Source organism: Aulonocara stuartgranti (genome assembly GCF_965226115.1).
Source record: "Aulonocara stuartgranti genome assembly, chromosome: 9".
Taxonomy (NCBI): domain Eukaryota; kingdom Metazoa; phylum Chordata; class Actinopteri; order Cichliformes; family Cichlidae; genus Aulonocara; species Aulonocara stuartgranti.
In genome coordinates this window covers 28,619,027-28,644,026 of record NC_138960.1, presented here as the reverse complement: position 1 = coordinate 28,644,026, position 25,000 = coordinate 28,619,027, and the positions used below count along the sequence as shown (strand labels likewise).

At 40.1% G+C, this 25,000-nt stretch overlaps 1 protein-coding gene across 2 annotated transcripts in view; it reads left to right on the top strand.

Annotated features, from left to right (window-relative positions):
• cntnap2a (contactin associated protein 2a) overlaps positions 1-25,000 on the top strand; it is a 413,013-nt gene that overhangs the window by 321,738 nt on the left and 66,275 nt on the right. For both annotated transcript variants that reach the window (XM_082545890.1, XM_082545889.1), the window contains exons 16-17: positions 19,325-19,481; positions 23,375-23,502. In XM_082545890.1, coding sequence (XP_082402016.1) covers positions 19,325-19,481; positions 23,375-23,502 — 285 coding nt within the window. The remainder of the gene's footprint in view (positions 1-19,324; positions 19,482-23,374; positions 23,503-25,000) is intronic.

Below are 25,000 nucleotides of genomic sequence, written 5' to 3'. Positions count from 1 at the left end.
TTTGCTTTTTTTTTCATTTCCGCTGCATTTAAGAGAGAATATACCCATTAGCAGTACTCACACACTATTTAATATAATGGCTAGCTTTTCTAATTGTGTCTCCTTGAGGACAAAAACTTTCATTAAATCCATTTTTGTGCTAGAAGTACCACCAGCTGTTGGTCAGTGAAAGAAAAACTGATTTTGAATGTCCTTACTCACAAAACAAACACTATTTTATACAGTTTCTCTGCTAGTGTCAAAAACATTAAGGCAGTTGACTTAGTGTATTCCTTTTACCAACCAATTTAGTCAACGAAGAGTTACAAGGGCTTTCAGATCACAGCCATTTGATATTTTGGTATGCACTGTAGTTCTTAGCAGATCAAACCAAAGAGGATAGACGGGGAGGGCGGGGCGTGTTTCAAATACATCTTCAGATCAGGATCAGAGCAAGGGGAGATTGCAATTAGCATGGATTAAAGGGTAGATTATAACGAGACTAATAAGAACATAAAGAGATTATTGTAGATGCTAGGAAAGAGTTATGGAGACATGGGATAGATGGACAGATATAGAGCATGGAGAGAGGGAGAGAGAGAAAAGCCACTGAGACCAGCCAATATGAGAGTACAAGGCAAAGGTGTGCAAAGCAGATATGACAGAGAGAGAAGGGGAAAAGAGTACCCTGATAGAGCAAGAGATCCGAGAGTGCAAAGAGAAGGTAGAGAGACGTAATAGGAAGATAGATAAAGGAAAAGAGGCCTCTGAGACCAGGAGATAAGAGAGAGCAAGGAAAAGGAGGGCAGTGTGAGGTAGAGAGGCCTAAATATGTTGGGGGGCAATAGAGATGGGAGAAACTGGGGAGGTTCACGTAGTGTTTTGATGGATAGGTGGTTAGAAAGATGAGAAGAATTGAGACAATAGAAAGAGACAGGGGAGCAAGGCAAAGTCCCAGAAACACATTAACAGGAGCAAAGAAGAGACTACAAAGACACGCATGCACTTTTACAGATAAACGAAAGGATGAAGACAAAGAAAACAGCACACAAATACGCTCTCTGTTTCTCAGATATGCACAGAAGCTAGCAGTGCATTTATTAAATTCTCCATAGAGCTCTCAGGGCATGGCTAATGTCCCCACAGCTTCTCCTCCAGAAAAAAAGGGGGAGAAAAAGAGCAAACAAAGAGCAAAAGTCAACAATGCCCTGACAAAGACGATTTGATCCATGACTTAGTGTGAAAGCTTTTTAAAACTAAAAGTGTTTGCATGTGTTACTTTCTCCAGAACACTTTAGGTAAGAGCAGGGGCACATTTGTGTGTGAATGGGTATGCAGGATTTTGTTGGTGGTTCTTTTTCTTCAAAGACAAGTGTTTGGCAGCGTGCATAAGACATATTCTGGCCTTTAACTTTTTTTTCTCAATAATACAGGAGCTGCTCTTGTTAGAGGAGAGAGAAGAAGAATATTGATTTACATTCACACCCCATAGAGATCAATGCAGACAGCAGAATAAAAGCGTATTCTCATCCATGCATGAGTTTGTACATACTGTGAAGCAGCTCTCTGACAGACACCTGTCAGTCAGCGGGGTCAGAGAAGAAATCGATAACGACCGCTCTTATAGCTTCAGTAAGAAAGGCACAAACTAAAAGGTGACGCCTGAGACAGGTTTATGAGAAAGCCAAATAGGGTTATGAATGCCATTCTGGCATTTCAACTCAAACTGTCCACCTTTCTTAAAAGCCATTATCTCCTACACTGGGGATATGAGCAGCTGAGCATATCAAGTGCCATTTTGGATCCACTGACCTTTCAGTTCCTAGTCTGACTGGCAGGGGTATGATCCCCTGATATGAACTGAGCGTGGCCCTGGTACTTATGCCTAGTATGAGCAATTTTAATGGATATTATGGGTGTTATGGACTTTAAATGGTTGTTGTCTCTGTACTTCAGACCAGTCTGGTATTACAATCAAACCACAGGCTCCTGAAATTTCTGCTTTTATATAAGGCAGACACTACACCTGTCTATTTTTTTCATTGCAAAAGGGCAATAATTACAAAGTCTAATAGTCTAACAGATACAAAAATGTTTAAACACATTCAAAATATTAAGAAAAGCGGGTTTACTGCTCTGTAAATGGCCAATTGCTTCACAGTTAAAGTGAAATATTTTCACATTCTTGTTTAATAAAGGATTTCAGCTCTTTTGCCATATTTTTTCCTTTTATAATGCATCACTAGGTGACAAATAAATACAGCAGCCACAGCACCCAGATTCTTTTACTCTGAAGCCATATTGTTGCAATATGGTTTGTCTTTGTCTAGAATATATTTGTAGTGTTTTCAACGAGGATGTTGGTGACACCGAGTTAAACCACAAATGAAGACCCTGGAGTTTAGTTGCAGCTTGTTTAATTGTCTCCATGAACATGTGGTGAAAACTGAAATGACAGAAAATAAACTCCATCTCAACAGGCAGAAGCATGTTTACATCAATAAAGTGCATTACTCTCACTAAAACATTCATGTTAGCAAATACACATTAATATCCAAAGTTATCTGTACAAACTGTCATATAAAGTAACTTACGGCGTTCCGGCCTGATAATTCGGAGTAGATGGCATTTGATTACATCTCCATACTGCCTTTAACATGAGGAGCCTGTTTCTCAGCAAAACCGAGCGCTTGACCAAAACCGGAAGTGCTTGACCGGAACCGGAAGTGCCCCGCCAGAACAGGAAATACATTTTAGCGATATTTTCCTTTTAACTAAAACGTATATACAACATGAATTATTCATTTTAACAACACATATTAATTTTTAATGGCAAATCTTTTTAGAATTATTTATTTCAAATTTATGAACCTATTTATTCAGAGAAACGCCTTAAGGGCAACACAATATTTGTATGCAAAGAAGTTAATGGGCGACTCAGTGACTGCAAGATGTCCAGGTCCTGTCGTTGCAAAACAAGCCCAAATAATCACCCCTCCACCAGCATGGTTGACAGTTGGTGTGAGGTGTTTTTGCTAACATGCTGTGTTTGGTTGTCACCAAGCATGGTGCTGTGCAACATCTCCATTGTGGTGCTGTCTGTCCAAAGATCGTTGTTCCAGAAGTTTTGCACGTTTTTTTCAGATGCAACCTTGCAAACCTAAGCCGTGCTGCCATGTTCTTGTTAGAGAGAAAAGGCTTTCTCCTGGCAACCCTTCCAAACAAATCGTACTTGTTCAGCCTTTTTCTAATTGTTCTGTCATGAATTTTTCAGATGCTGACTGTAAGCGCCAGACGTCTGCTTTATATTTTATTTGCGATTGAGTTCATGTTTGTTTTATTATTCATAGATTCATTACATAAGTGCAGTAGTAGCATGAAACCCTGTGTGAGAGGGAAGGGGAGGAGCATGGACAGAGATGTTAGGAGTCTCACGGTTTTCTGACCGTGTACACAGCTAGTATTGGATAACTGCTATTTTTTGGAATTTTCATGCCTTTTTTTTTGGAAGGAGTTCATTGTTACATCCTCAGTTTGTAATAAATAAAACAGTCTTCAAACCATAATGCAACTGGAAGCATTTCTTTTGGAAACCAGGAACACGCGTCAGCCATAGACTCTTCTTTTTTGAACTTGGTTTATTGGAAATTACCCTACATTTAGTCAGAAAACCTTCTTGCTCCTTTTTTGGGAAAAGGAATACTGAAAAGGATCATGTTTAGCAACGCCGTGCACTGTGGATTGAAGGCAATAGCCTACTTGGAGGAAGAATCACGGTAAGCAGTGAAAACAAGCTTTGCTACTGTGGAAATTTGTCATAATGCATGAGAGTGATGAAGAACTAGTGTGTGGAAAAAGAGAACCAAAAATGACAGAAAAGGCTGTCGAGGAAAAGCTGCAGAGGTTGACCCAGTCTAGAAAGGCTAAGCTAGGCCACCTAACTAGCCAAGCTAATCAGCTCGAACGGCTAATGGAAGATGATGCTAACGTGAATGCTGTTAAGCAGAAATTGCGCTTAGACTACCAAGATTCATTTGGAGAACTGTGTAAGATGAATGATAGTTTGAGAGTATTAATGCATGAGGAAGAATTTGAAAAGGACCAAAGTTCTTGGTATGAACCTAATGCTAGTCGTATTCGTGGATTTATGCAACATGTGGAAACGTGGGTTAAAGCAGCTGAGGAGCGCACAGAACAAGCTAGACAGTGTGATGCAGACATCCAGCCTTCCGACAGTGTTTCTGTGATGTCCGCTGCATTAAGCAGTAAAAGCAGGAGGCGCAGGTCAGCCGTTGGGAGCCAAGTGTCCACTGCTTCCTCAGTACGCCTCAAAGCTGAAATGGAGAGAGCCACATTGCTTGCACAAGCAACTGCTCTCAAACAAAAACAAGAGCTTGAACGACAGGAAACTGAGTTGAAAGCAAAAAGAGAGCAGCTAGATCTGCAAACTGCTATTGCTGCCTCTGATGCTAAAATAAAGGTATTAGAGAATTTTGAAAATGAGCGCTCGTCACATGTGAGTCCTGCATACCCAACGACTATTGATTCTGGATTCATACCATTACCTGTAAGTCAAACTCCAGTCACCAACACAGAAAATGGATATGGGGAATTCATGCCTTTACAAAATCACCCTATTGGTACGCAGCAGTCTAGAGTGGATTTTGCAGCAGATGAGCAAGCAGTTGAAACACTCTGTACTGTTATGACACGTCAGAATAATATAACAGAGCTGATGGTGAAACAACAAAAAATGATGACATTGCCACCTTTAGACATCCCTACCTTCAGTGGTGATCCTCTAGATTACAATACATTTGTAAGCGCCTTTGAGCACGGAGTAGAGTCTCGCACTGAAAGTCCTAAGGATCGCCTCTACTTCTTAGAGCAGTTCACTAATGGACAGCCGAAAGAGCTAATAAAGAGCTGCCTTCATATGAAGCCAGATGTAGGCTATCACAAGGCTAAACAGCTCCTCAAAGAGCATTTCGGAAATGACTACAAAGTTGCTGTAGCCTACATGAACAAGGTCTCAAACTGGGCACCTATCAAGCCAGAAGATGCAGAAGCTTTAAATGCGTTTTCACTCTTTCTGACAGCTTGCTGTAACACCATGGCTGAAGTGAGTTACATGGAGGAACTTGATAACGTCGCAAGCCTGAAAGCCATTGTAGCAAAACTTCCATACAAGTTACGTGAAAGGTGGAGATCTGTTGTGTGTGGTATGCAAGAGCGAGGCGACAGACGAGTCAAGTTCAATGATTTGGTGGAGTTTATTAATAAACAAGCCAAAATTGCACTTCACCCTGTTTTTGGTGACATAAAGGATAGCACCACTGCTAAACCATTCACCATTAAACAAAACAGTAACAAGGATCAGAAAAGGGTTGTAATGAAGAAGTCATTCACCACCAGTGCCATACCATTGGACATTCAGGAGAAAGACACAAAGACAATGGAAAACACAAATTATGTGAAACCCACTCCACAGGCATGTCTGTTCTGTAACGGTGGGCACATCATAGACCTGTGTGGTAAGTTTAAGGGCAAGCCACACAACGAAAAGTTGGAATTTTTGAAAGGCAAAGGACTGTGTTTTAGCTGTTTGAAGCAAGGTCACATGAGCAAACTTTGTAAGAGAAAGGTGAGCTGTGAGGTATGTTCTCTTGCTCATCATACATTGTTGCATATCAAGAAAAGGGACACAGACGCTGACACAGAGAAGAAAACTAAGAACAGTGAAAGTCAAACAATCTTAAGTGCCTTTGTCTGTGCAGAGTCTGAGGATTGTGGGCCAACTGGGGCCGGGGAAGATGACTGCACACTTGCAATAGTTCCTGTACAGGTCAAGGCCAAAAAGGGAAGTGTAGTAGTGCAGACTTACGCCTTCTTGGACCCAGGAAGCTCTGCCACATTCTGTACAGAGACATTAATGGACAAATTGAAGATCACTGGAAGGAAAACTGACATACTACTGAAAACTATGAATGAAGAGAAACCTGTCTGTACTCATGTAGTGTCAGGCTTGGAGGTCAGTAGTTTATCTGGTGACGACTTTATTGATCTGCCAGATGTCTTCACACAAAGGACAATACCTGTAGGAAAAGAAAACATACCCCTACAGAAAGATCTCGAAAAGTGGCCTTACCTTAAAGAAGTAAAACTGCCTCGAATTGAGACTGACATTGGATTGCTTATAGGAGCAAATGTACCTAAAGCAATGGAGCCATGGGAGGTTGTAAGCAGTGTAGGTAATGGACCGTATGCTGTAAGAACCAAGCTAGGTTGGACTGTGAATGGACCTTTGAGAGAAAACCCAGCCAAGGCTAATGTAAACCGCATATCAGTGAGCCGTTTAGAGAACCTGTGGCTTCAACAGTTCATGGTGGATTTTCCAGAGGGAAGAAAACATGATGAAGTGGAAATGTCAAGAGAGGACCATCAGTTTATGGACATGGCCATGGAATCTGCAAAACTGATGGATGGCCACTATACAATATGTCTACCTCTGAAGAACAGATTGGTCAACATGCCAAATAATCGCTCAGTCGCTGAACAACGAGCACGTAACTTGAGGCTTAAATTTCTCAGGAATGACTGCTTCCGACAAGAGTACACAGACTTCATGGAAGACCTTCTTAAAAAGGGCTATGCAGTACAACTGTCAAATGATGAACTGGCGCACAAAGAAGGAAAAGTGTGGTATATACCCCATCACGCCGTGTACCACCCTGTGAAGCAGAAATTAAGAGTTGTGTTCGACTGTGCAGCATCCTATCAGGGCACATCCCTGAATGATCAACTTCTTCAGGGTCCAGATTTGACCAGCAGTCTCATTGGTGTTGTCATACGATTTAGACAGGAACCTGTTGCAATTATGGCAGACGTTGAAGCAATGTTTCACCAGGTGAAGGTGCCTGACGGTGACTCTGACTTACTTAGGTTCCTCTGGTGGACAGGTGGCGACTGCAATCAAGCTTTGACTGAGCACAAGATGACTGTGCATTTGTTTGGGGCCACATCCTCACCCAGTTGTGCCAATTTCGCTTTGAGGAAGTGTGCTGAAGACCAGAGTAGGCAGTTCAGAGCTGAAGTTGTTCAAACAGTATTGCAGAACTTTTACGTTGATGACTGTCTCAAGTCTGTCGCTACGGAGGAGGCAGCTATATCAATGTGTCAAGATCTAATGAAAATCTGTGCCAACGGAGGCTTCCGTCTCAACAAATGGGTGAGCAACCGAAGGAAGGTGCTTGACTCCATCCCAAAGTCTGAACTGGCAGCAGAAATGAAAAGCCTGGACCTGGATCATGGCAAACTTCCACTTGAGAGGGCCCTTGGTCTCAATTGGTGTGTTGAGTCAGACACATTCAGATTTAAGATCAACATCAAAGATCGCCCATTCACAAGAAGAGGACTTCTTTCTGTCATTGGATCAGTGTATGACCCATTAGGCATTTTGGCGCCAGCAGTCTTGCCAGCAAAGATTATCCTGCAGGAATTGTGCAGATTGAAGATCGGGTGGGATGACGACTTACCTGAGCACATAAAGAGGCGGTGGACTGACTGGTTAACCAGCCTTCCTGCTTTGGAACACTTCTCAGTTGCAAGATGTTTCAAGCCCAAAGATTTTGGAAATGATGTATTTGCACAACTACATCACTTTGCAGATGCAAGTGAGGATGCATATGGCTCAGTCAGCTACCTACTCATGCGTAACACGAGCAATGAGACACAATGTGCATTTATGATGGGCAAGTCCAGAGTGGCGCCTCTCAGGCCTCCTACCATACCCCGTCTGGAATTGACTGCTGCTACAGTAGCCATTAGGATGGATAGTGTCCTGAGAAGAGAGCTACAACTGAACCTTGCAGAATCAGTTTTTTGGACAGACAGTACGGTGGTGCTCCAGTATCTCCGGAATGAGACCACGCGTTTTCGTACGTTTGTGGCAAACAGAGTTGCAGCTATTCTGAAAGGCTCTGATGTGGAACAGTGGAAACACATCAGCACAGACAAGAATCCTGCTGACTGCGCCTCAAGAGGGCAAAGAGTAGATGAATTTATGAAGAACAGAACGTGGGTGTCTGGGCCAGATTTTCTTCGCAGTCCAGTAGAGTTTTGGCCTAACACTCCATTGAATTGTCCGGAAATCACTTCTGGTGATCCTGAGATCAAGAAGGCCACAGTAAACAAAATAGAGGTGGAAGAAAATGTTGCTCCATTCAAGAGACTGATAAATTACTTCTCATCATGGACAAAGTTGAAAAGAGCGGTGGTGTGGTTCCTGAAACTTAAAGCCTTACTTTGGAGTCTCTGTCAAAAACGTAAAGAGCTATGCGTAACCAGTGTGGAGAATAGCTTTGACAATGATCGACAGCTGAGGCAAAGTCAGATTGACAGTTTCAGGACAAGCTTTAAGCCTACACAAATTTCAGTGGAAGACCTGAATCAAGCAGAGCTCGATATAATCAGATTTTGCCAAAAGGAGAAATTCTCAGAAGAGGTTTCAGCTCTTCACAAGGGACAAAGTGTGAAGCGCAACAGCCATTTATACAAACTGAACCCTGTACTACAGGAAGATCTGTTGAGAGTTGGTGGAAGATTGAGCTGGGCAGCTATGCCGGAAATCGCTAAGCAGCCTATTATCCTGTCTAGAGACTTTCACATTTCTGACTTAGTCCTCCAACAGATACATGAAGAAACCGGGCATGGAGGGCGCAATCACATGCTCTCTGAATTGCGACAGAAGTTTTGGATCCCAAGTGCCAACACAGCCATTAGAAAGATCATCGCAAAGTGTGTGACATGTCGTCGCCTGCATGGGAGAGTTGGGAAACAACTGATGGCTGATCTTCCACAAGAGCGAGTGTTGCCAGATGATCCACCCTTCACCCGGGTTGGTGTAGACTACTTTGGCCCATTCGAAGTAAGACGTGGAAGAACCATCTTAAAAAGATACGGTGTTATATTCACTTGTTTAGCGGTTCGTGCAGTACACATAGAGCTGGCCTCATCATTAGACACAGATTCATGCATAAATGCAATCCGGCGCTTCATAGCACGGAGAGGACAAGTGAAGGCGATTCGCTCAGATAATGGGACAAATTTTGTTGCTGCCAATCGTGAGCTGAAGGAAGCAATCGCTGACTGGAACACTTCACCGTTTCAGCATCTATTTCAACAGCATGGAATTAAGTGGACATTTAACCCTCCCACTGCTTCACATCATGGCGGAGCATGGGAGAGGTTGATAAGATCAATACGAAAAGTGCTGAATTCTACTGTGAGAGAACAAGTTCTGGAAGAAGAATGCCTTCATACAGTCTTATGCGAGGCAGAGTCGATCATCAACAGCCGACCAATCACCAGGGCATCAAGCGACCCAAATGATTTGGAGGCTCTGACACCTAATCATCTTTTGTTGTTGAAAACAAAATCTTCATTGCCTCCAGGATTGTTTGACCAGAATGACCTCTACTCACGACGTAGATGGAAACAGGTGCAATATATGTCCAATCTATTTTGGAAGAGATGGACTAAAGAATACCTACCTCAACTTCAGGAACGTCAGCGGTGGGCCACAGCATCAAGAAACTTTGCAGAAGGAGATGTTGTTCTTCTTGTGGACGACTGTGCACCACGAAATTCATGGATTATGGGAAAGATCATCAAAACAGTTCCAGACAAGAAGGGTCTCGTTCGCCGAGTACGGATAAAGACAAAGACTAATGTTTTGGACAGACCCATCACCAAGATTTGTCTGCTTGTGGAATCTGAATGGGCTAGTGGTAAAGACTAAGCCCCTACGATGAGCCATGTGCTAGCAACCTCTGGCTCTTTCCTTCTTTCTCTCTTTCCTTCTTTTCTTTCTTATTCTTTTTCACCTGTTCTTTTGGAAATGGACAGAAACCAGCCTTAATATACTTTGCAAAGCTGATTGGCAAAGTATTGGACAATTCATTTGTCTATAAATAATATTTTGTCATGTGTTTAAACATTGGATATGTCTAAACGTGGTTCATATTAAGTTTGTAAAGTTAAGAAATGTGGTAATTGTTCTAAGGCAATACATTATTAGAACAATTAGGGGCCGGTAATGTAAGCGCCAGACGTCTGCTTTATATTTTATTTGCGATTGAGTTCATGTTTGTTTTATTATTCATAGATTCATTACATAAGTGCAGTAGTAGCATGAAACCCTGTGTGAGAGGGAAGGGGAGGAGCATGGACAGAGATGTTAGGAGTCTCACGGTTTTCTGACCGTGTACACAGCTAGTATTGGATAACTGCTATTTTTTGGAATTTTCATGCCTTTTTTTTTTGGAAGGAGTTCATTGTTACATCCTCAGTTTGTAATAAATAAAACAGTCTTCAAACCATAATGCAACTGGAAGCATTTCTTTTGGAAACCAGGAACACGCGTCAGCCATAGACTCTTCTTTTTTGAACTTGGTTTATTGGAAATTACCCTACACTGACTGACTATGTATTGATCAGTATTAATGGCACTTAATTAGTAATAGCTTTCAGCATTACACCTTGCTTGCAAAGATTAATCTAGGTGTTTTTAATTTTTTAATATTATTTCTCAGTGTTAACATTTTAAATGTATTTCAACTATTTGCAGTAAATTCTGTTGTTATTCATGTGTAATACATCACATTTACTGTTTTAGACACAAGACTGTCTACGATGATGCCATTTCTGAATTAGATATAACAATATATGAGTTTGGTTCTAGTCATAATATAAATATATAAAAAGGCTGCTGTGGACCCGTTTGGTTCAGTGGGACTCATTCCGAATGATCAGATTACTTGCTAAGATCAATAGTTGTAAGACAAGGATCTCACACTTTCAGTTCAGTTCAGTTCATTTTTATTTCAAACATTTCAAACATGTGCCTTCACAATCATTACAAAATATCATTCCATTATTTGTTTGAAAAGGAGTAGGCTGAAGTATTTACTTATTTGTCCCTACCCCCTCAAGTTTCCTGATCCTTTTTTTATCCACTTTCTTTCTGTTTCTTGCTGTCAATACTCTTATCTCACAGTTCCCAATATGTGTCTTTTACTTCTTCTTTTCCTCTTTCATTCTTTGCTTTTACTGTCTACTGCTCATGTGTCTTTGCTTTGGGGAGTGAGTCTCCACAAAATACAGCAGAAATGATGAAAATAAAGACATTAGCTTCTCTGGATAAGAGCGGGGATAAATATATGTGAGTGTGGCTGTAGGTGTGACTATGAGCCTGTTATGTGTGCTTTTGGGATAACAAATAGATAAACCCATCACAATGAGTACTGTTGTGTGGCTGTCCTCGAGGACAGAAGAAGAACACAGCCCCGGGCCTTATCAGTCTGTCATGTCTGATTCCTCATCTCCTGTGAACATTTAGTACTTTTGTTGGGGATTTTGCAATGAAGGAGAAAGTAAGGGGTGATGATGGCTGTAAGGAGTGACACCAGAATCATGACGCAAAACATTTTTAGCATGTGTGAGTGTTTATTTATTCATCATTTTATTTTGGAGATCATCTCAGTAAATGTTAATCCAATACTTGGATCTCACTGATGTAGTTCAACTCTAATTTCTGGGTTATCATCTGGCACAGGTGTAAATGTAAGTTTGATTGGTTAACCCTGTGGCCTGTTAGGTGTGTTTCATGTTTCACAAAGCTTTTAGCTGAGATAAGCTCCAGGTTAGATGAGCATGTAAAAAGATGGATTGATAAACCCTTTTTGTCTCTTGTTCTCTAGAGAATGGTTTTTGTAAATGTTGTGAATGTGTTTTTCTTAACCAAGGAAAAAATTTGCACCTTAATTGTCGCCTGTGGTCTTCCAGGACGAGTGTTTCTGAGCTGGCTGGTGCATTCATTCATTTTTCAGAGTTTACCAGATTGCTAATTTGGCCACTCCAGATGTTTTTGCCATCTTGCTGAAAGGTTTATTTTGATTTTTCAGCTTAATGATGGTCTCCTTTCTTTGCATCAACAAATTATAATTAAGCCAAATTTTCACACACAGAGGATTATCTACTGCAAATCCTAAGAGAATGCAGCACATTTTTAATCACTTTTATATCAAATTCAAAGCAGTTTTCCTGTTGTTTTGATTCGGTCAGATGGAATTTCGAATACCCACATTGATGTTTATCATATTTATGTGGGAATTGTGATAGTTTGCACTAGGGCTGTTCATATAACGATATATATCGGATGACGATATAAAAACGTCTATCGTTTTATTTTACGGTATCATTTGTTTCGTGGTGTCGCAAAATAAACTGTTTACAGCAATATTTTTTCATCGTTTTGATGGTCACTGTAGTGGCTATATTAATGTCTTAAAGTTCTCTCTTTCTCTTATATTTAATATAACCACACTAGGGACGGACAAGCGCCTGTTTTTATGCGTTGTGGTTAGCAACAACAACGGTAAAACCATCGCGTGTCCGCTTGTTTATGTTCCACATAAACCTATCACAATAAAGCTCAAGATCCTGTTGAGACTTTTCAAAATAAACTGAATCACGGGAAAGAGCATATTATTTACGGATGAGAATTAAAAAAGAGCCGCCAGGTGCTAAAAAAATAAACCTTAGACTCAAACGTTAGAACAGGCTTTTCCCCGCAGCACGCTGTGTAATAAATACTCACAAAGAAAACGGCGGCCGTTACAACTTATGTCTAAAAATGTATCGTTTCATGCATCTGTTAAAACACTCGACTCCAGCTACATGATGCGCAGCTGGAAACACTTCCCGGAAGTCGAGCTGCCCGAGATTCACAGAATTTACAGAAAATGTTACATTTTTGTGATTTATGTCGTTATCGGGACGATAGATGTCTTAATATCGGGATATGAGATTTTGGTCATATCGCACAGCGCTGTTTGCACCTGCTTTTTAAACCCAGGACTTTTGTAGATGCAAACACATGGTCTCTGTTCTTCATATACTCACAGACATGCTCTTACACACACAAACATGCTGTTGAGCCTCATCTTGGCAGTGCCCTCTCTCTCTGCGGATCTCCGTATGAACTCCCTGCCAGTACGATTCTATCTCTCCTCCCTCACATCTTCATCCATCCATGCTGTCGTGCTCTCATCTCCCCCTCCGCCTTCTTCCTTTCGTTCTCCGCTCCTGAGTTGTTTGTTTTGGCACGGCCAAGTGAATCACACAGGAGAGTTTAACTGGCACAATACATAGCTCTCATTTCACCTGATGCCCTGCTGTTACTCCTACACATCTTCTCCTGTCTCCTCCTTTTCTCGACATACTCTGAAAAACAAATTATGAAATGGGCCAAGTGGACGTTTTTTTCTGTGAAAGCAATTTTGTGCTCTCTCCTCACCTTTTGAAAAACCTGTGTTATTATATGGTAGGGAAAGGGAGAGGCCAAGCAATGAGTTTAAGGACTAGCCGGGTGATGGAGGAAATGCACTCGGAGGCTTGGTAATGTTTACCTGGTGTAGCATAGGATTTATTTACATTTCCTGACAGACAACACAGGCACTGACTGATGTTGTGTGAGGGAATAAAAACATAACGATGATTAAAAAGAGTACAAGAAAAACATTGTTATAGGTCTGTCCCATAGCTATGATGAGCTGTCCAGAAAGTTAAAGTACAAAGGGCAGTATTAAACTCTCTCCCCTAAGGGACAACTCATTATTGTTAATTATTGTCAACAATATACACAGTTTTGTGGTATTCTGAGACTGCCATTAACCATAATGTTTAATTATTTTGTACTATTAACAGCTACTGAAGAGCAAATAGCAACCATGTATCTACAGTATTATATGAATCATTAAAAAAATGGTAAATGGCCTGCATTTGTATAGCGCTTTTCTAGTCCTTAGGGACCCCAAAGCGCTTTACACTACATTCAGTCATCCACCCATTCACACACACATTCACACATTGGTGATGGCAAGCTACATTGTAGCCACAGCTGCCCTGGGGCGCACTGCATTAGCTTGCAGCTTTTTCTCCTTCACAACTCTGATGAATTTATCTTCAGACACACTTCTTGTAAGCGTGTCTGGATGCAGTCCTTTGCATGTTTTGGTTTCTGTCACTTCTGCAGTGAACCTCTGTGACACCTACAACATAACAAGGGGCCTTGTGGTCATCTCTTGGCATTTATTATGAGATGGCAGATACTATGTTCTTTGGGGGTTTTTTTTTCTTTTTTTCTGTCTCTCTCGCTCTTTTTCTTTTTCTTTGTACATTCCCTTACATCCATTCTAATAGTTTTAGTAAACTCCCTTCAGGAATTTGCTGACATCTGATTAATGCTATGATTATTATTCCTTATATTGAGGCTATGGCTATTATTCTTTCACTGAACCATTCAAAAATTGCAGAGAAAAAAGCAGACAGACATCCATAGGAGGAAGAATAGATGGTAGTAAACAGGCCAATTACAATACTTGCTGACTGTGTCAAAATTACTTGTACGTACATTTCTAGGAAATTGTATTTCAGGTTACCACTCGGGGGTTGAGAAAGGTTTGCAGTCACAACCAGGGTCCTTCATTTAATAGGTGATTAAATCTAAGAGGCAAGTTAATATATATTACGGTCGAGTGAGTTAATATTTTGTGTGCTGGAGGGTGGTGTTGCTTCTGGTGACAGCATGGAGATAAATGCTCAGTAACAAGAAAATAATGACATCCCACGGCGCACTTGTACCTTCAACACATCCCTTTTCGTGAGCTCAGTGAGTGTGATTGTTTACACCTGAGTTTGCTGAGTGTCTCAGCAAGCTGCTGCTTGATTGTCATACTGTATTTTTACTTTTTACTGATTATTGCACTTTAGAGCCTGGTGAGAAACAACATTCCATTGCAGCCTGTGTATATCTGAAAAACCATGGGTGGGAAACTCCAGGCCTGAAGGACCGTGTCCTGCAGGTTTTAAATATAACACCCTGGGTCAACACACCTGAATCAAATGATTAGTTCATTACCAGGCCTCTGGAGAACTTCAAGAGATGTTGAGGAGGTAATGTAGCAATTTGAATCAGGTGTGTTGGCTCAAGGACACATCTAAAACCTGCAGGACACCGCCCCACCACCCCTGTTGTAGAGCTTTATGAAGAAGTATTCAGATTTTATGGCAAAATCACATCTAAGAACTTTTTTATTCAAGTGTATATTTTGATTGGTACTGATACTGCAGAAACTGGAATTTTGTAACATTATTTTTAATTTCATGTCAAAATTTAAGAACTCTTACAAATATTATGTGAGATATAAGTGCTGGAACAAAAAACATTTTTACTATAATCCCCGGACTCCCTTACATTATGCTCGCTAAATAATGTTTTATGGAAGTTTGTTGCAAAACGTATTAAGGTAAATTAGTTTAGTCTTTTTCCCAGGTTGCATATAAATACCAGGCTGTTTAGTCCAGGCAAAACTGGTCAGTTTGCAGTATTTTGATAATGTTTAAAATGATGTACCATGCTGAACTGGTTACACCTAGGGTACTGTTACTAGGTTACATCAAGGGCAGCAGACATCAGCTCATATATAAGATGATGATGCAGATTAGTTTCAGTCACTGAGTCCTACCTTTTATGCTAGCTTTATAGTGAGTAGGGGTTGGAAATCAGCTATGCTGTTTGGGTAGCATCTGCTTATATCTTACTGAATTCAGCTGGCTAAATCCATAAAGAGCAGTGAATATCAGAAGAGGAGCACAGATCACCTGATCAGAATCTCTATGCAAAGAAAACTCAAACAGATTATTATGTGCCTTATTTATAAGTAATTCTGCACCATGAATACGTCATAGGTCATCATTCTTTTATTACTCTCTTTAAAAAAAAAAAGGATGTACAATGAACAGCAATTTACTACAAAACAACACATCTCTGTAAGTTCATGTTCTGCCACTTCGACAGGAGTTTGTGAACATACTCCTACTCGCTTACAGTCACTTTTATCTCATTTGTGGATGAAGCATTTTTGTCATCGACTTCAGTGAAATATAACCTCAAGTTCCCTGCTCTGTGTGTGTGTGTGTGTGTGTGTGTGTGTGTGTGTGTGTGTGTGTGTGTGTGTGTGTGTGTGTGTGTGTGTGTGACCTCAGCAGAATAGCGAGTCAGAAAAGAAAAATCACTATTCTGAACCAAGCTTTAAATGCAGCACCCACAGCACAGCCATACTGTGCATAATCAGACATAATTACTGGCTACCTTCCATTATCAGCACAACAACGGTAATTTTTAAGTCCTTACTTACAGTAATAAATTAGCAGTCAGTACATGTGTGTATTTATGTGTGTTTGGTGTTTATAGAGCCCAAGCCTACATTAGGCATAGGCCCAAGATGCTTTTTCTCCTGTGATGTCTTTTTTGTGCTGTAGAAAGAGGATTGTGAGCACATTGTTATTGAATACAGGCAGTTCCTTTGTTCATGCAGTCATAAGTTTTTCCTAATGCTTAACTACTTTTACTCTGCAGTTATACAAGAGCTAGAAGGAACATCCCTTTAATTATGTGTTTAAAGTAGTCTGCCCAAGGTTTTATGGGGCCTTAGAATTTTGATTTGCGTCCCTATCGCCCACCACTCACCTCAGCACCACCAGTATTAACTATAGATTGTCCATGGTTTATTGTTTATGCATTGTACAAGAAATACAATTATTATCATGGCGTGTGTGTGCTGAAAAGAGATCAAATAAACCAGCAGAGAGTGCATTTACAAAACAAGTTATCTATTTTAATTGGTTTTGAAATGTGGTAATGTGCAAAGGGACACAAAAATCACGCAGTTTTATAAAGACCCAGATTTATTTTCTTATAATGTAAGAACAGAAAATATTTTATAAATTAAATCTAAACTTAAATAAGACATAATTGAAATACAAAATATTCATTAAGAAGATTCTATTTGATTTTTGTTTTTATTTACAGAGAACAATTGGCCTAAGATTAAAAAAAAAAAACCTACCTGCCCTGTCATATTAGAAGCTAATGTGTCTGTCAACAGCAAAACTCCCTCACAGGTTTGTACATGCTGACCTGGGGGAAATGATGCTTTGTCAAAAAGTCACACATCAGCTGAAGAAGCACTTTGTGAAGCATCATGAGCTGATGTTATTGCCGGCGTTGTTGTGTTCTAAAATATATCCACTGGGGAAATATTGCTGGGGAATCAGTTGATGAATGAGGATGAGCTTGTAGCAAATTCAGATATCTCAGAGAAATAATATGTAAAACAACAACGCTGAAAGCGGGTCTAATTAAATAAAACAACTACCTAATTGAGGTGTAACAAAGTCGGAATATAACCACAAAGACCCAAAAATGATTATGTGCGTTATGTACGGCTGTTATCAGAGTCAAGTCTGTAAATAGTAGGTCTGTTTCATAATGAGACAAAGTTGCTGGGACATGTTCAGGATCCAGCGATTGAGCCTAGACCCTTAGCTCAGAAAATCGTGGTTACATTTCATTACAGAAAAAGTAATTCGATAGTTATTTTACACAGAAGAAAATCTTTAACACAAATGAATGTGTGTTAGGTTTATGCCTTGGCTGCCCTAAAATAATAGCACTGATAATTACCAAAATACATTTTTTATTTGTGTGTGTGTGTTGGTTCATCCACTAGTGTATGCAAGCTCTTTAACTGAAATTGTGTTTTTAGTGTTAAAATATAATTATTGTTGTTATCCACAAAATTTCAAATTAACAGTTTTATGAAAAAAGCTTAGAAAATAATAAGGTACAATATTATTTTTTCATTAAGATGCCAAATTACAGTTACTTGCATTTCTAAAAAGAAAAGTTGAAGAACCTGAAGAAAAGTAGTGGATGAACATTAGGCTTTATCAGTTTCTGACTGCTCAAATTTAGGTATAAAAATGTGAATTCAGTTTTTTATTGGCCTGATAAATAACAGTACAACTTTTAGTATGAAACAGGTTTTAGACAATTAAAAATATATATTTGTGTTTTCTTGTTTTTATGACACTATACCTTCTTTTTGGTTTCAAATTTCAAGTTACTGATACTGTGAACAAAAACAACAACAACAAAAAGTCTGTGTTTGAAAGCAGTACTTGATACTAGTACTGGGTTGTTGGCTAGATGGGTGCCATCTGTGATAACCACTGACTTAAATGTGAGACTATGAGGTCTAACTTTGACTTAAATTCAAACTTGGCCTCTCTATTGTATAAAAATACGACAATACACACACACACACACACACACACACACACAAACACACACACACGTGAATTGAGAGGATTGTGAAGTCTCTTGAGGAGGCACTGTTAATCCTGTTGACAATGGCTTGTCTGAACAGTAGCTTGAAGAGAGATGAGGCTAATTCTCTTTATGAAGGCAGTAACCCCACAGGTCACCAAAGCCAAACACGTAACCATTTAGACACACAATAGAAACACGTCTGTTTCTTCTTCCTGGAGTTTAGCCCCTAGTCCCACCCAAAAAAAAAAATGTAATAATACAGTATATCACACCTCTCAATGCAATTGTGCTGCATCAAAAGTCTGCTTCAATTCCCTTCTGTAAAAAATGGGGCTCGGGAGATTTCATTGTCTCTAAAGAAATTTGACAAAATGATATTGACAATGCGGCTTATTTTCCCGGAATAAAGAGGGAAACGTAATATTGTTTCATTCTCTCTTGCTGTTATTGTGATATATTGCCAGCCACCGAAATATTTACACCTATCTCTCTGCCTAGTTACTGTCCCATGCCAGAATACATTATCCGTGGAAAAGAAAACAATATTACATTTCTTATTGAAAAGCAGCGATCCTTCACCTTTTATCCACTCATTAAAAATCACACATACACGAACCCACACACACGAACGGGCACATACAAACACAGAGAGGTGTTTGTGTGTCCGCAGATGTGGTTTTGAAGTACCGACACTCACTCCAACAATTACACGCAGTGGTTTGTGCATAGAAAAGATAAATGTATGCAACGGCACTGAAGCTGTTTTAATAGATCTGTAAAAGCACAGGTGTGATGTGTGTCTAAGTGTGCCTTCCGGTCTCAAAGGCATTTACCATCCAGCTGCATAAAACATGTTGAGCAAATGAGTTATATTCACCGTGCAGCTGCCAATTGTCACTATAATTCACATGGACGCAAAAAAAGAGCCTCAAACAGTTAAAATTTTGAACAATCAATCATCTGTAACTCTAGCAGCACAACTTTATCGCCTTTAGAAAAAGATGTTTTCATCTGTTTTGTGCACTTCTCTGTGAGGGTCACATTGACATGTTCTCCATTTCGGAAATAACCTATAGGCTTGTTTTCTGGATGTTTGTCTTCTATCCCCAGACGGGACACCCTACACGTGGTGGGTTGGCAGAGGGAACGAGAAACACTTCTACTGGGGTGGATCGGGGCCTGGCATCCAGAAATGTGCCTGTGGCATCGACAGGAACTGCACCGACCCCAAGTACGACTGCAACTGTGATGCTGATGTCAAACAATGGTGAGTCAGACTTTAAAGTTCACTGTTTCAGTTTCACAATTAGAGAGCCATTTCTCAGTAGTTTTCAAGCTACTAAGTAGCTCTTTTTTTGTATTACATGAATACTACATGCATCATGGGAAAGCCTTTTTCATGCATTATGCATTAGCTTTTATCCATCAAGCTTCTTGGAGACCATCTTGTGCAGCTAAAGTCTTCATTTTTACCCACTGCAAACTACTTAAATCTTTCTAATAACCAGGATACTACTTTTATGATAATAAGCTGAATGCATGTGTCGTAGAGTGGAAAGCTAACGCTACAGTTACTAATGAGTGGAGAATTCAGTGGTGACTTTTTTTTGCCAACCTAGATAAAAATGATTCTGTCACTTGTTATCACTAGGCTTTAGCTATAAAAACAAGGAAGTTTCACAGGGTTATGTACATACATACCACGCTCACTGGCACTTCAGTAAGGAAGAGGAGTGTTTGTTATTCCATTAACTCACCCACAGATTTTCTCGCCAGGGCAGATGAATTCCTCAGACATACCTCAGACATTTAACTGCTTCTAAAATAATTGCGGTTTATATGAAATTGTAAAGGTCAGTTTGTCTATTAACTGCTTGTTATGTTTAATAAGTGCATGTTTGGTAGTAGAGAAGTTCATTTTGGTAGACATTAACAAGGCTTCCTACAAACAATCTCTTACCTGACAGACCGTCGATTCTTTTTATTTTTCTTACCGCATAAGCTGAACCCAAAAATGAAAAACCCACGGATTATTTACATTTTTATTTATATATTACATTTTTGATAGCACTAAATTCGTCACTTATGCTAATGTAGCGATTGCATTAAGCTGACAGTGCAGAATCCGCCTTAACTGGACAGTGTGGCGATGTGTCAAACTTCAAAGGCTGAAGTGACTGAATGATGAATGCATTCATCATTCAGTCACTATCAGTGATGTGTTTATTTAAGAGGGGTGCTTACATCCAGAACCAACAGTTTGCATTTTAAAGCTCTTTTAGCCAGCTGATGGATATTCTCATTAAAAGCTGTTGCATCGCTGTTTGTGAGTGTGTGTATGCATGTGCCTCCTCTTTGAGAGTAATTACTGAGCATTAGCAAGAAGAAGAGATTTAATTTGCTTTCATGTCTCCCTCCTCATCTCGAAAACTGATGAGATTACAAATAAATTTTACAGTGCCTTGTTCTCTCTGTTAATATTGTACGCATCAGTGTCTTATTGTTTGTCTAAGTTAGCTTTGAAATTTTACCAACTGTTTGCACTCATTACCCATACTTTTGGCAGCACATAGAAATGTGCAAGTGTCTATCCACACATGCTTACTCAGATGCACACGTCCCTGCACACTGTCTTTAATTAGAGTTCTCATTAGAGTTCCAGACTGCATTGGTCAGCACAGAAATGAAATTAAAATATGGTATCAAAGACAGACGGAACACATGAAAACATAATCCCTGCAGCCACTTCTGTTTGCTGGCGAGGAAGCATTACAAAAAAAACCCTCTAATATTGTACAGGAAGTCTACAGTGTTGTCTGACATGTAGGTGTGCACATTTTCACATCAATAAACACGCAAGGGCATAAGCAGAGTCTTAGAGGAAAAAAAGCAAACAGCTCAGAAGCCTGAAGAAGAGAAAGGCTGGGTTGGCTGGGTTGCAGTTTGCAAAAACACTCAGAAAAAACTGAACAGACTTCCATGAAGGAAAGATTATCCTCTATCAAAGCAATTGAAAGAGAATATGTGGTGAAAACAGCAAAACCTAAGGGGTATTAAGGGCATTAATGGAACTAGGGCACTTGAATTTGTTGATAATTTTACTATAGCAACAGGGTGAATACAGATACAGACATGCTCAGTTTCAGCAACTTAGTCCTGAGGTGACATGACCTTATTGTGACTGAGCAGACTGGCTAAAGACAAGAAGAAAGAGCTGAAGGTGTCTGCAGACGTTCCTCAAAGAGGATCACCTGACTAGATCTAAAGACATCTATCGATGTCTAAAGGGTGAATCTTGAAATTGATCTGTGTTAAACACGGCACACCTGTGCAGTTGTTACTACACTGATGTAAACCTACTCAAATTAAAAGTGAGACTTGATTCATTAGAGGTAATTGGATCAGACCTTGAATGGTGTTTAACCTGCTAGCTATCTAACACAGAGCCTGTGTGATGTCTCATTGCACCGACGTGAAAATAGAGCAGGTAATTCTCTGGTGAATTCACACTGTGTGAGTGAACTCCTTGTATGCAGCCTCCCTTACGCTCCCTTGTCTAAACCACATAACATGTACTGAGGTGTGAACATATCTGAAAGTGACTATTTCATGTGTGCTACATGTAAAAAAGACCAAAGTGACAGTATTGATACTGTTTGGAAGTTTACTAATAGGCTCAGTTAAAAGTATCCTTTAAGTAGTAACCAGTACTACAGCTGGTACAGCATCTAACAGCATAAACAAAAGAAAATCTTCATGCCTGTGGATAACACCTCCCCCAACTATAGACTTACAAATGCCCACTCATGTTGTCCTACCCACACAGCAGACAGGTCTGGCCTGGATCTGGTGTCAAGCCGACCACTGCTGGCTGACTTCTGGCATGGTAAGTGGTATGTCATCCAGATATGGGCCAGGTCTGGAGTAGATGGCACTGTTTATGTGATGGCATGCCACATCTGGCCCGATTGTGGTTTGGTTTATGTGGCCCAGGCTCATAGAAAATAGGTCTTCCCCATATCCGGCATCAAGCTGGTACTTCTGACTGACTGGTGTCATGGCAGAGTGTATGTCAACCAAATGTGGGCCAGGTCTGGCAATGATGACACTATTTATGTTCCTATTTTCCTGTTAGATAGAAGACCCAAATGCCATGTTGCAATACTATACTGCTATGGTAGTCAACATTTCTTATCCAGGTTTGTGAGTGTACACTTTATCCAAAACCTAATGACGGTTTACTCACGTTTGCCAGTGGGTGGTGGTAGCTCAGGAGGTAGAGCAGATCACCTACTGATCGGAAAGTTAGTGGTTCAACCCCTGGCTCCTCCAGTCTGCATGTCAAGAGTAAGAATGTGGTTAGGAAGCACTCTGTTTAGAGAAAGTGTGTGATTCAGTGAATGTGGCATGCTGTACTCAAGAGCACTTTGAGTAATCTGGGAGAGTAGAAAAGCGCTATATAAGAATCAGTCCATTCACTGTCCGAAAAGTTTCATCATGTTACTTTCGCACTATTATGTTCTGGCACATGTTGTTATTACATGACTTGATTAAGGTACATATTAGGCTGACATCTGGGGCCAGAGCTGAAACTGTTCTGGGCCAGCACAGGACCACCAGTATGTCCGCAACCGGCCTTGTGCTGGCCCATGTGTGGGCAACCTCTGGCAAACCAGGTCTGGGCCACCAAAGGGCCATCATTCTTTGTGGTTCTTTGGGCCATTGTGTGGGCCACATCTGGGCCATACCAATTTTGCCATGTGGATACATGTATGAATACTCCTATGTATATAAACAACTGCAATACCTTTGTGAGATTATTATGTACTTTATACAATTTACCCTATCTGATGTTTTTCTGAATCGATTTCTTTTTATATTTAGCTTTCCCTTCTTCATTTCATACTCAAAATCACTTACCTGAGATGTGTCACCTCAACGCTAAGGAATTTTTTATGGAAAATCATATTGACACATTTGTGAATAGTGTCTGGCAGATATTTCCGCAGTTATTTCATTGTTTGTTTGTTTTTATTGTGCTCTTAATAAACTCTAAATTGAACTGAATAGAAAAATGTTTCTTTCACAGCAAAAGATATAGTAAGGTGAAAAGACCATAATTCCTTAACCTCTATAATTCTTTCCCAAATCATCCTATAGGAGAGAAGATTCTGGTCTCCTGGTCTATCAAGAACATCTGCCAGTCAGCCAGGTCGTGGTGGGCGACACCAACAGGTCAGGCTCTGAGGCCAAGCTAACTGTTGGACCACTTCGTTGTCAAGGAGACAGTAAGTGTTGTGTCATTTAAAATACAATTAATGTACTTTGGTGTGGAGCACGTGGATGGCGCCAAAACAGCTGGCTTTACTCATGTGAGTGACAGACAGCTGGAAAACGATTCCAACATCACGAATGAGTATTTACTTGGTCCAAAAATCAAAGTCATAACTGCTGACATAAAAGTGGTTGAATGGACTGTGTGCGAGGCACTGGGGGGCTTCAAGGTGTTGAAAGTTCAGTTAATGAGTACAGATAAGCAGATACACCGAAAATTAATTGGAAATAAGTAAAAAAAAATTTCTCCCCATAAACTACATTTATAGGGGTAAAAAAAGAAAATTCATTTTCCAAATAATTGATAAAGGAAATAATTATTACAGCTCTTATCCAACATATGGCAGCCAACAAGTGGTGTTAGTCAACTTTTTATTTAGTTTAATATTTGTTACTGATTTATATTGAAGAAGGCTGCGCTATTATATTCAGAAAACAGCGTGATTAAGTTTTTAGCAGCAATGTAGGTAATTTCAGGCTAATCCACAGTATTTTGGAACAGACAGCAGGGCTCCGTAGAGAGGCACAGAGGTGTACTCTGATTAAAGAGAAACTAAAAGGTCAATAGAGTATCCAGGAGCTAAATCACACGGTGTGAGTCATCTGTATGGTTGTAAAATGAACTTTAAACTCAAGAGGAGCCTACACAGGATGGGGAAAGCAGGCGTGAGCTTTTTGGATTCACCGCAGGGTTAAAATGGGCCTTTGAGTGAAGCACAAGGACGGCTGTTGCAGCAGACTAAATGAAAAAGAAATATGAGCAATAATGACCATCTCCAGGTCGACTGCGGAAAGGAAGGGATTTTATTTTCTCAAAAATTCACAGCTGGTTGCTGAAGAATGGCTGCATAACATTTGTGAAGGGCTCACGAAAGGTTGAATCAATTCCTCTTTTGACACTGTATGTAACTTCTGAAGAGTTTGTGTGCTTGTTTCTTTATTTGATGTTAAGCAGTATGACATTTTTAGATAGACAGTTAATGGTACTCCAGCAGAACTTACACTGGAATAGATACATATTCAAATTATAGAGATCCCATTGTGCTTACAACAAATGCCACCAGGCTGTACATGATATTAGCAGATGAAGATTGTCTAATGAAAGATACAGATTGCACTGTTATGTCAGGTGAACCGTAATAGAAACGTCAACACAGGGATAAAGCGGGTAGTGCCGATATTGCCTGGTGAATGGAACGAAACAACCCAAAACAAATAAGATCGCTTGTCCTTGTCTTTTCCGCTGAATCGGCCTGAAACCAGATTGAAACATTTAAATTCAAACAAGTATGAATGAATTAGCTTTCAAAGAATTGCATTTTCCTGTAGCAACTGGTGAAGTGGCAGGTGATTGACACAATTTGGAGCAACATTTTTAAGGTATGCCCTGTGGCCTACAGCCTTTCTCAATCCCGCCTTTGTTGTGGCAATTTCTGTAATAGGTGGAAATGA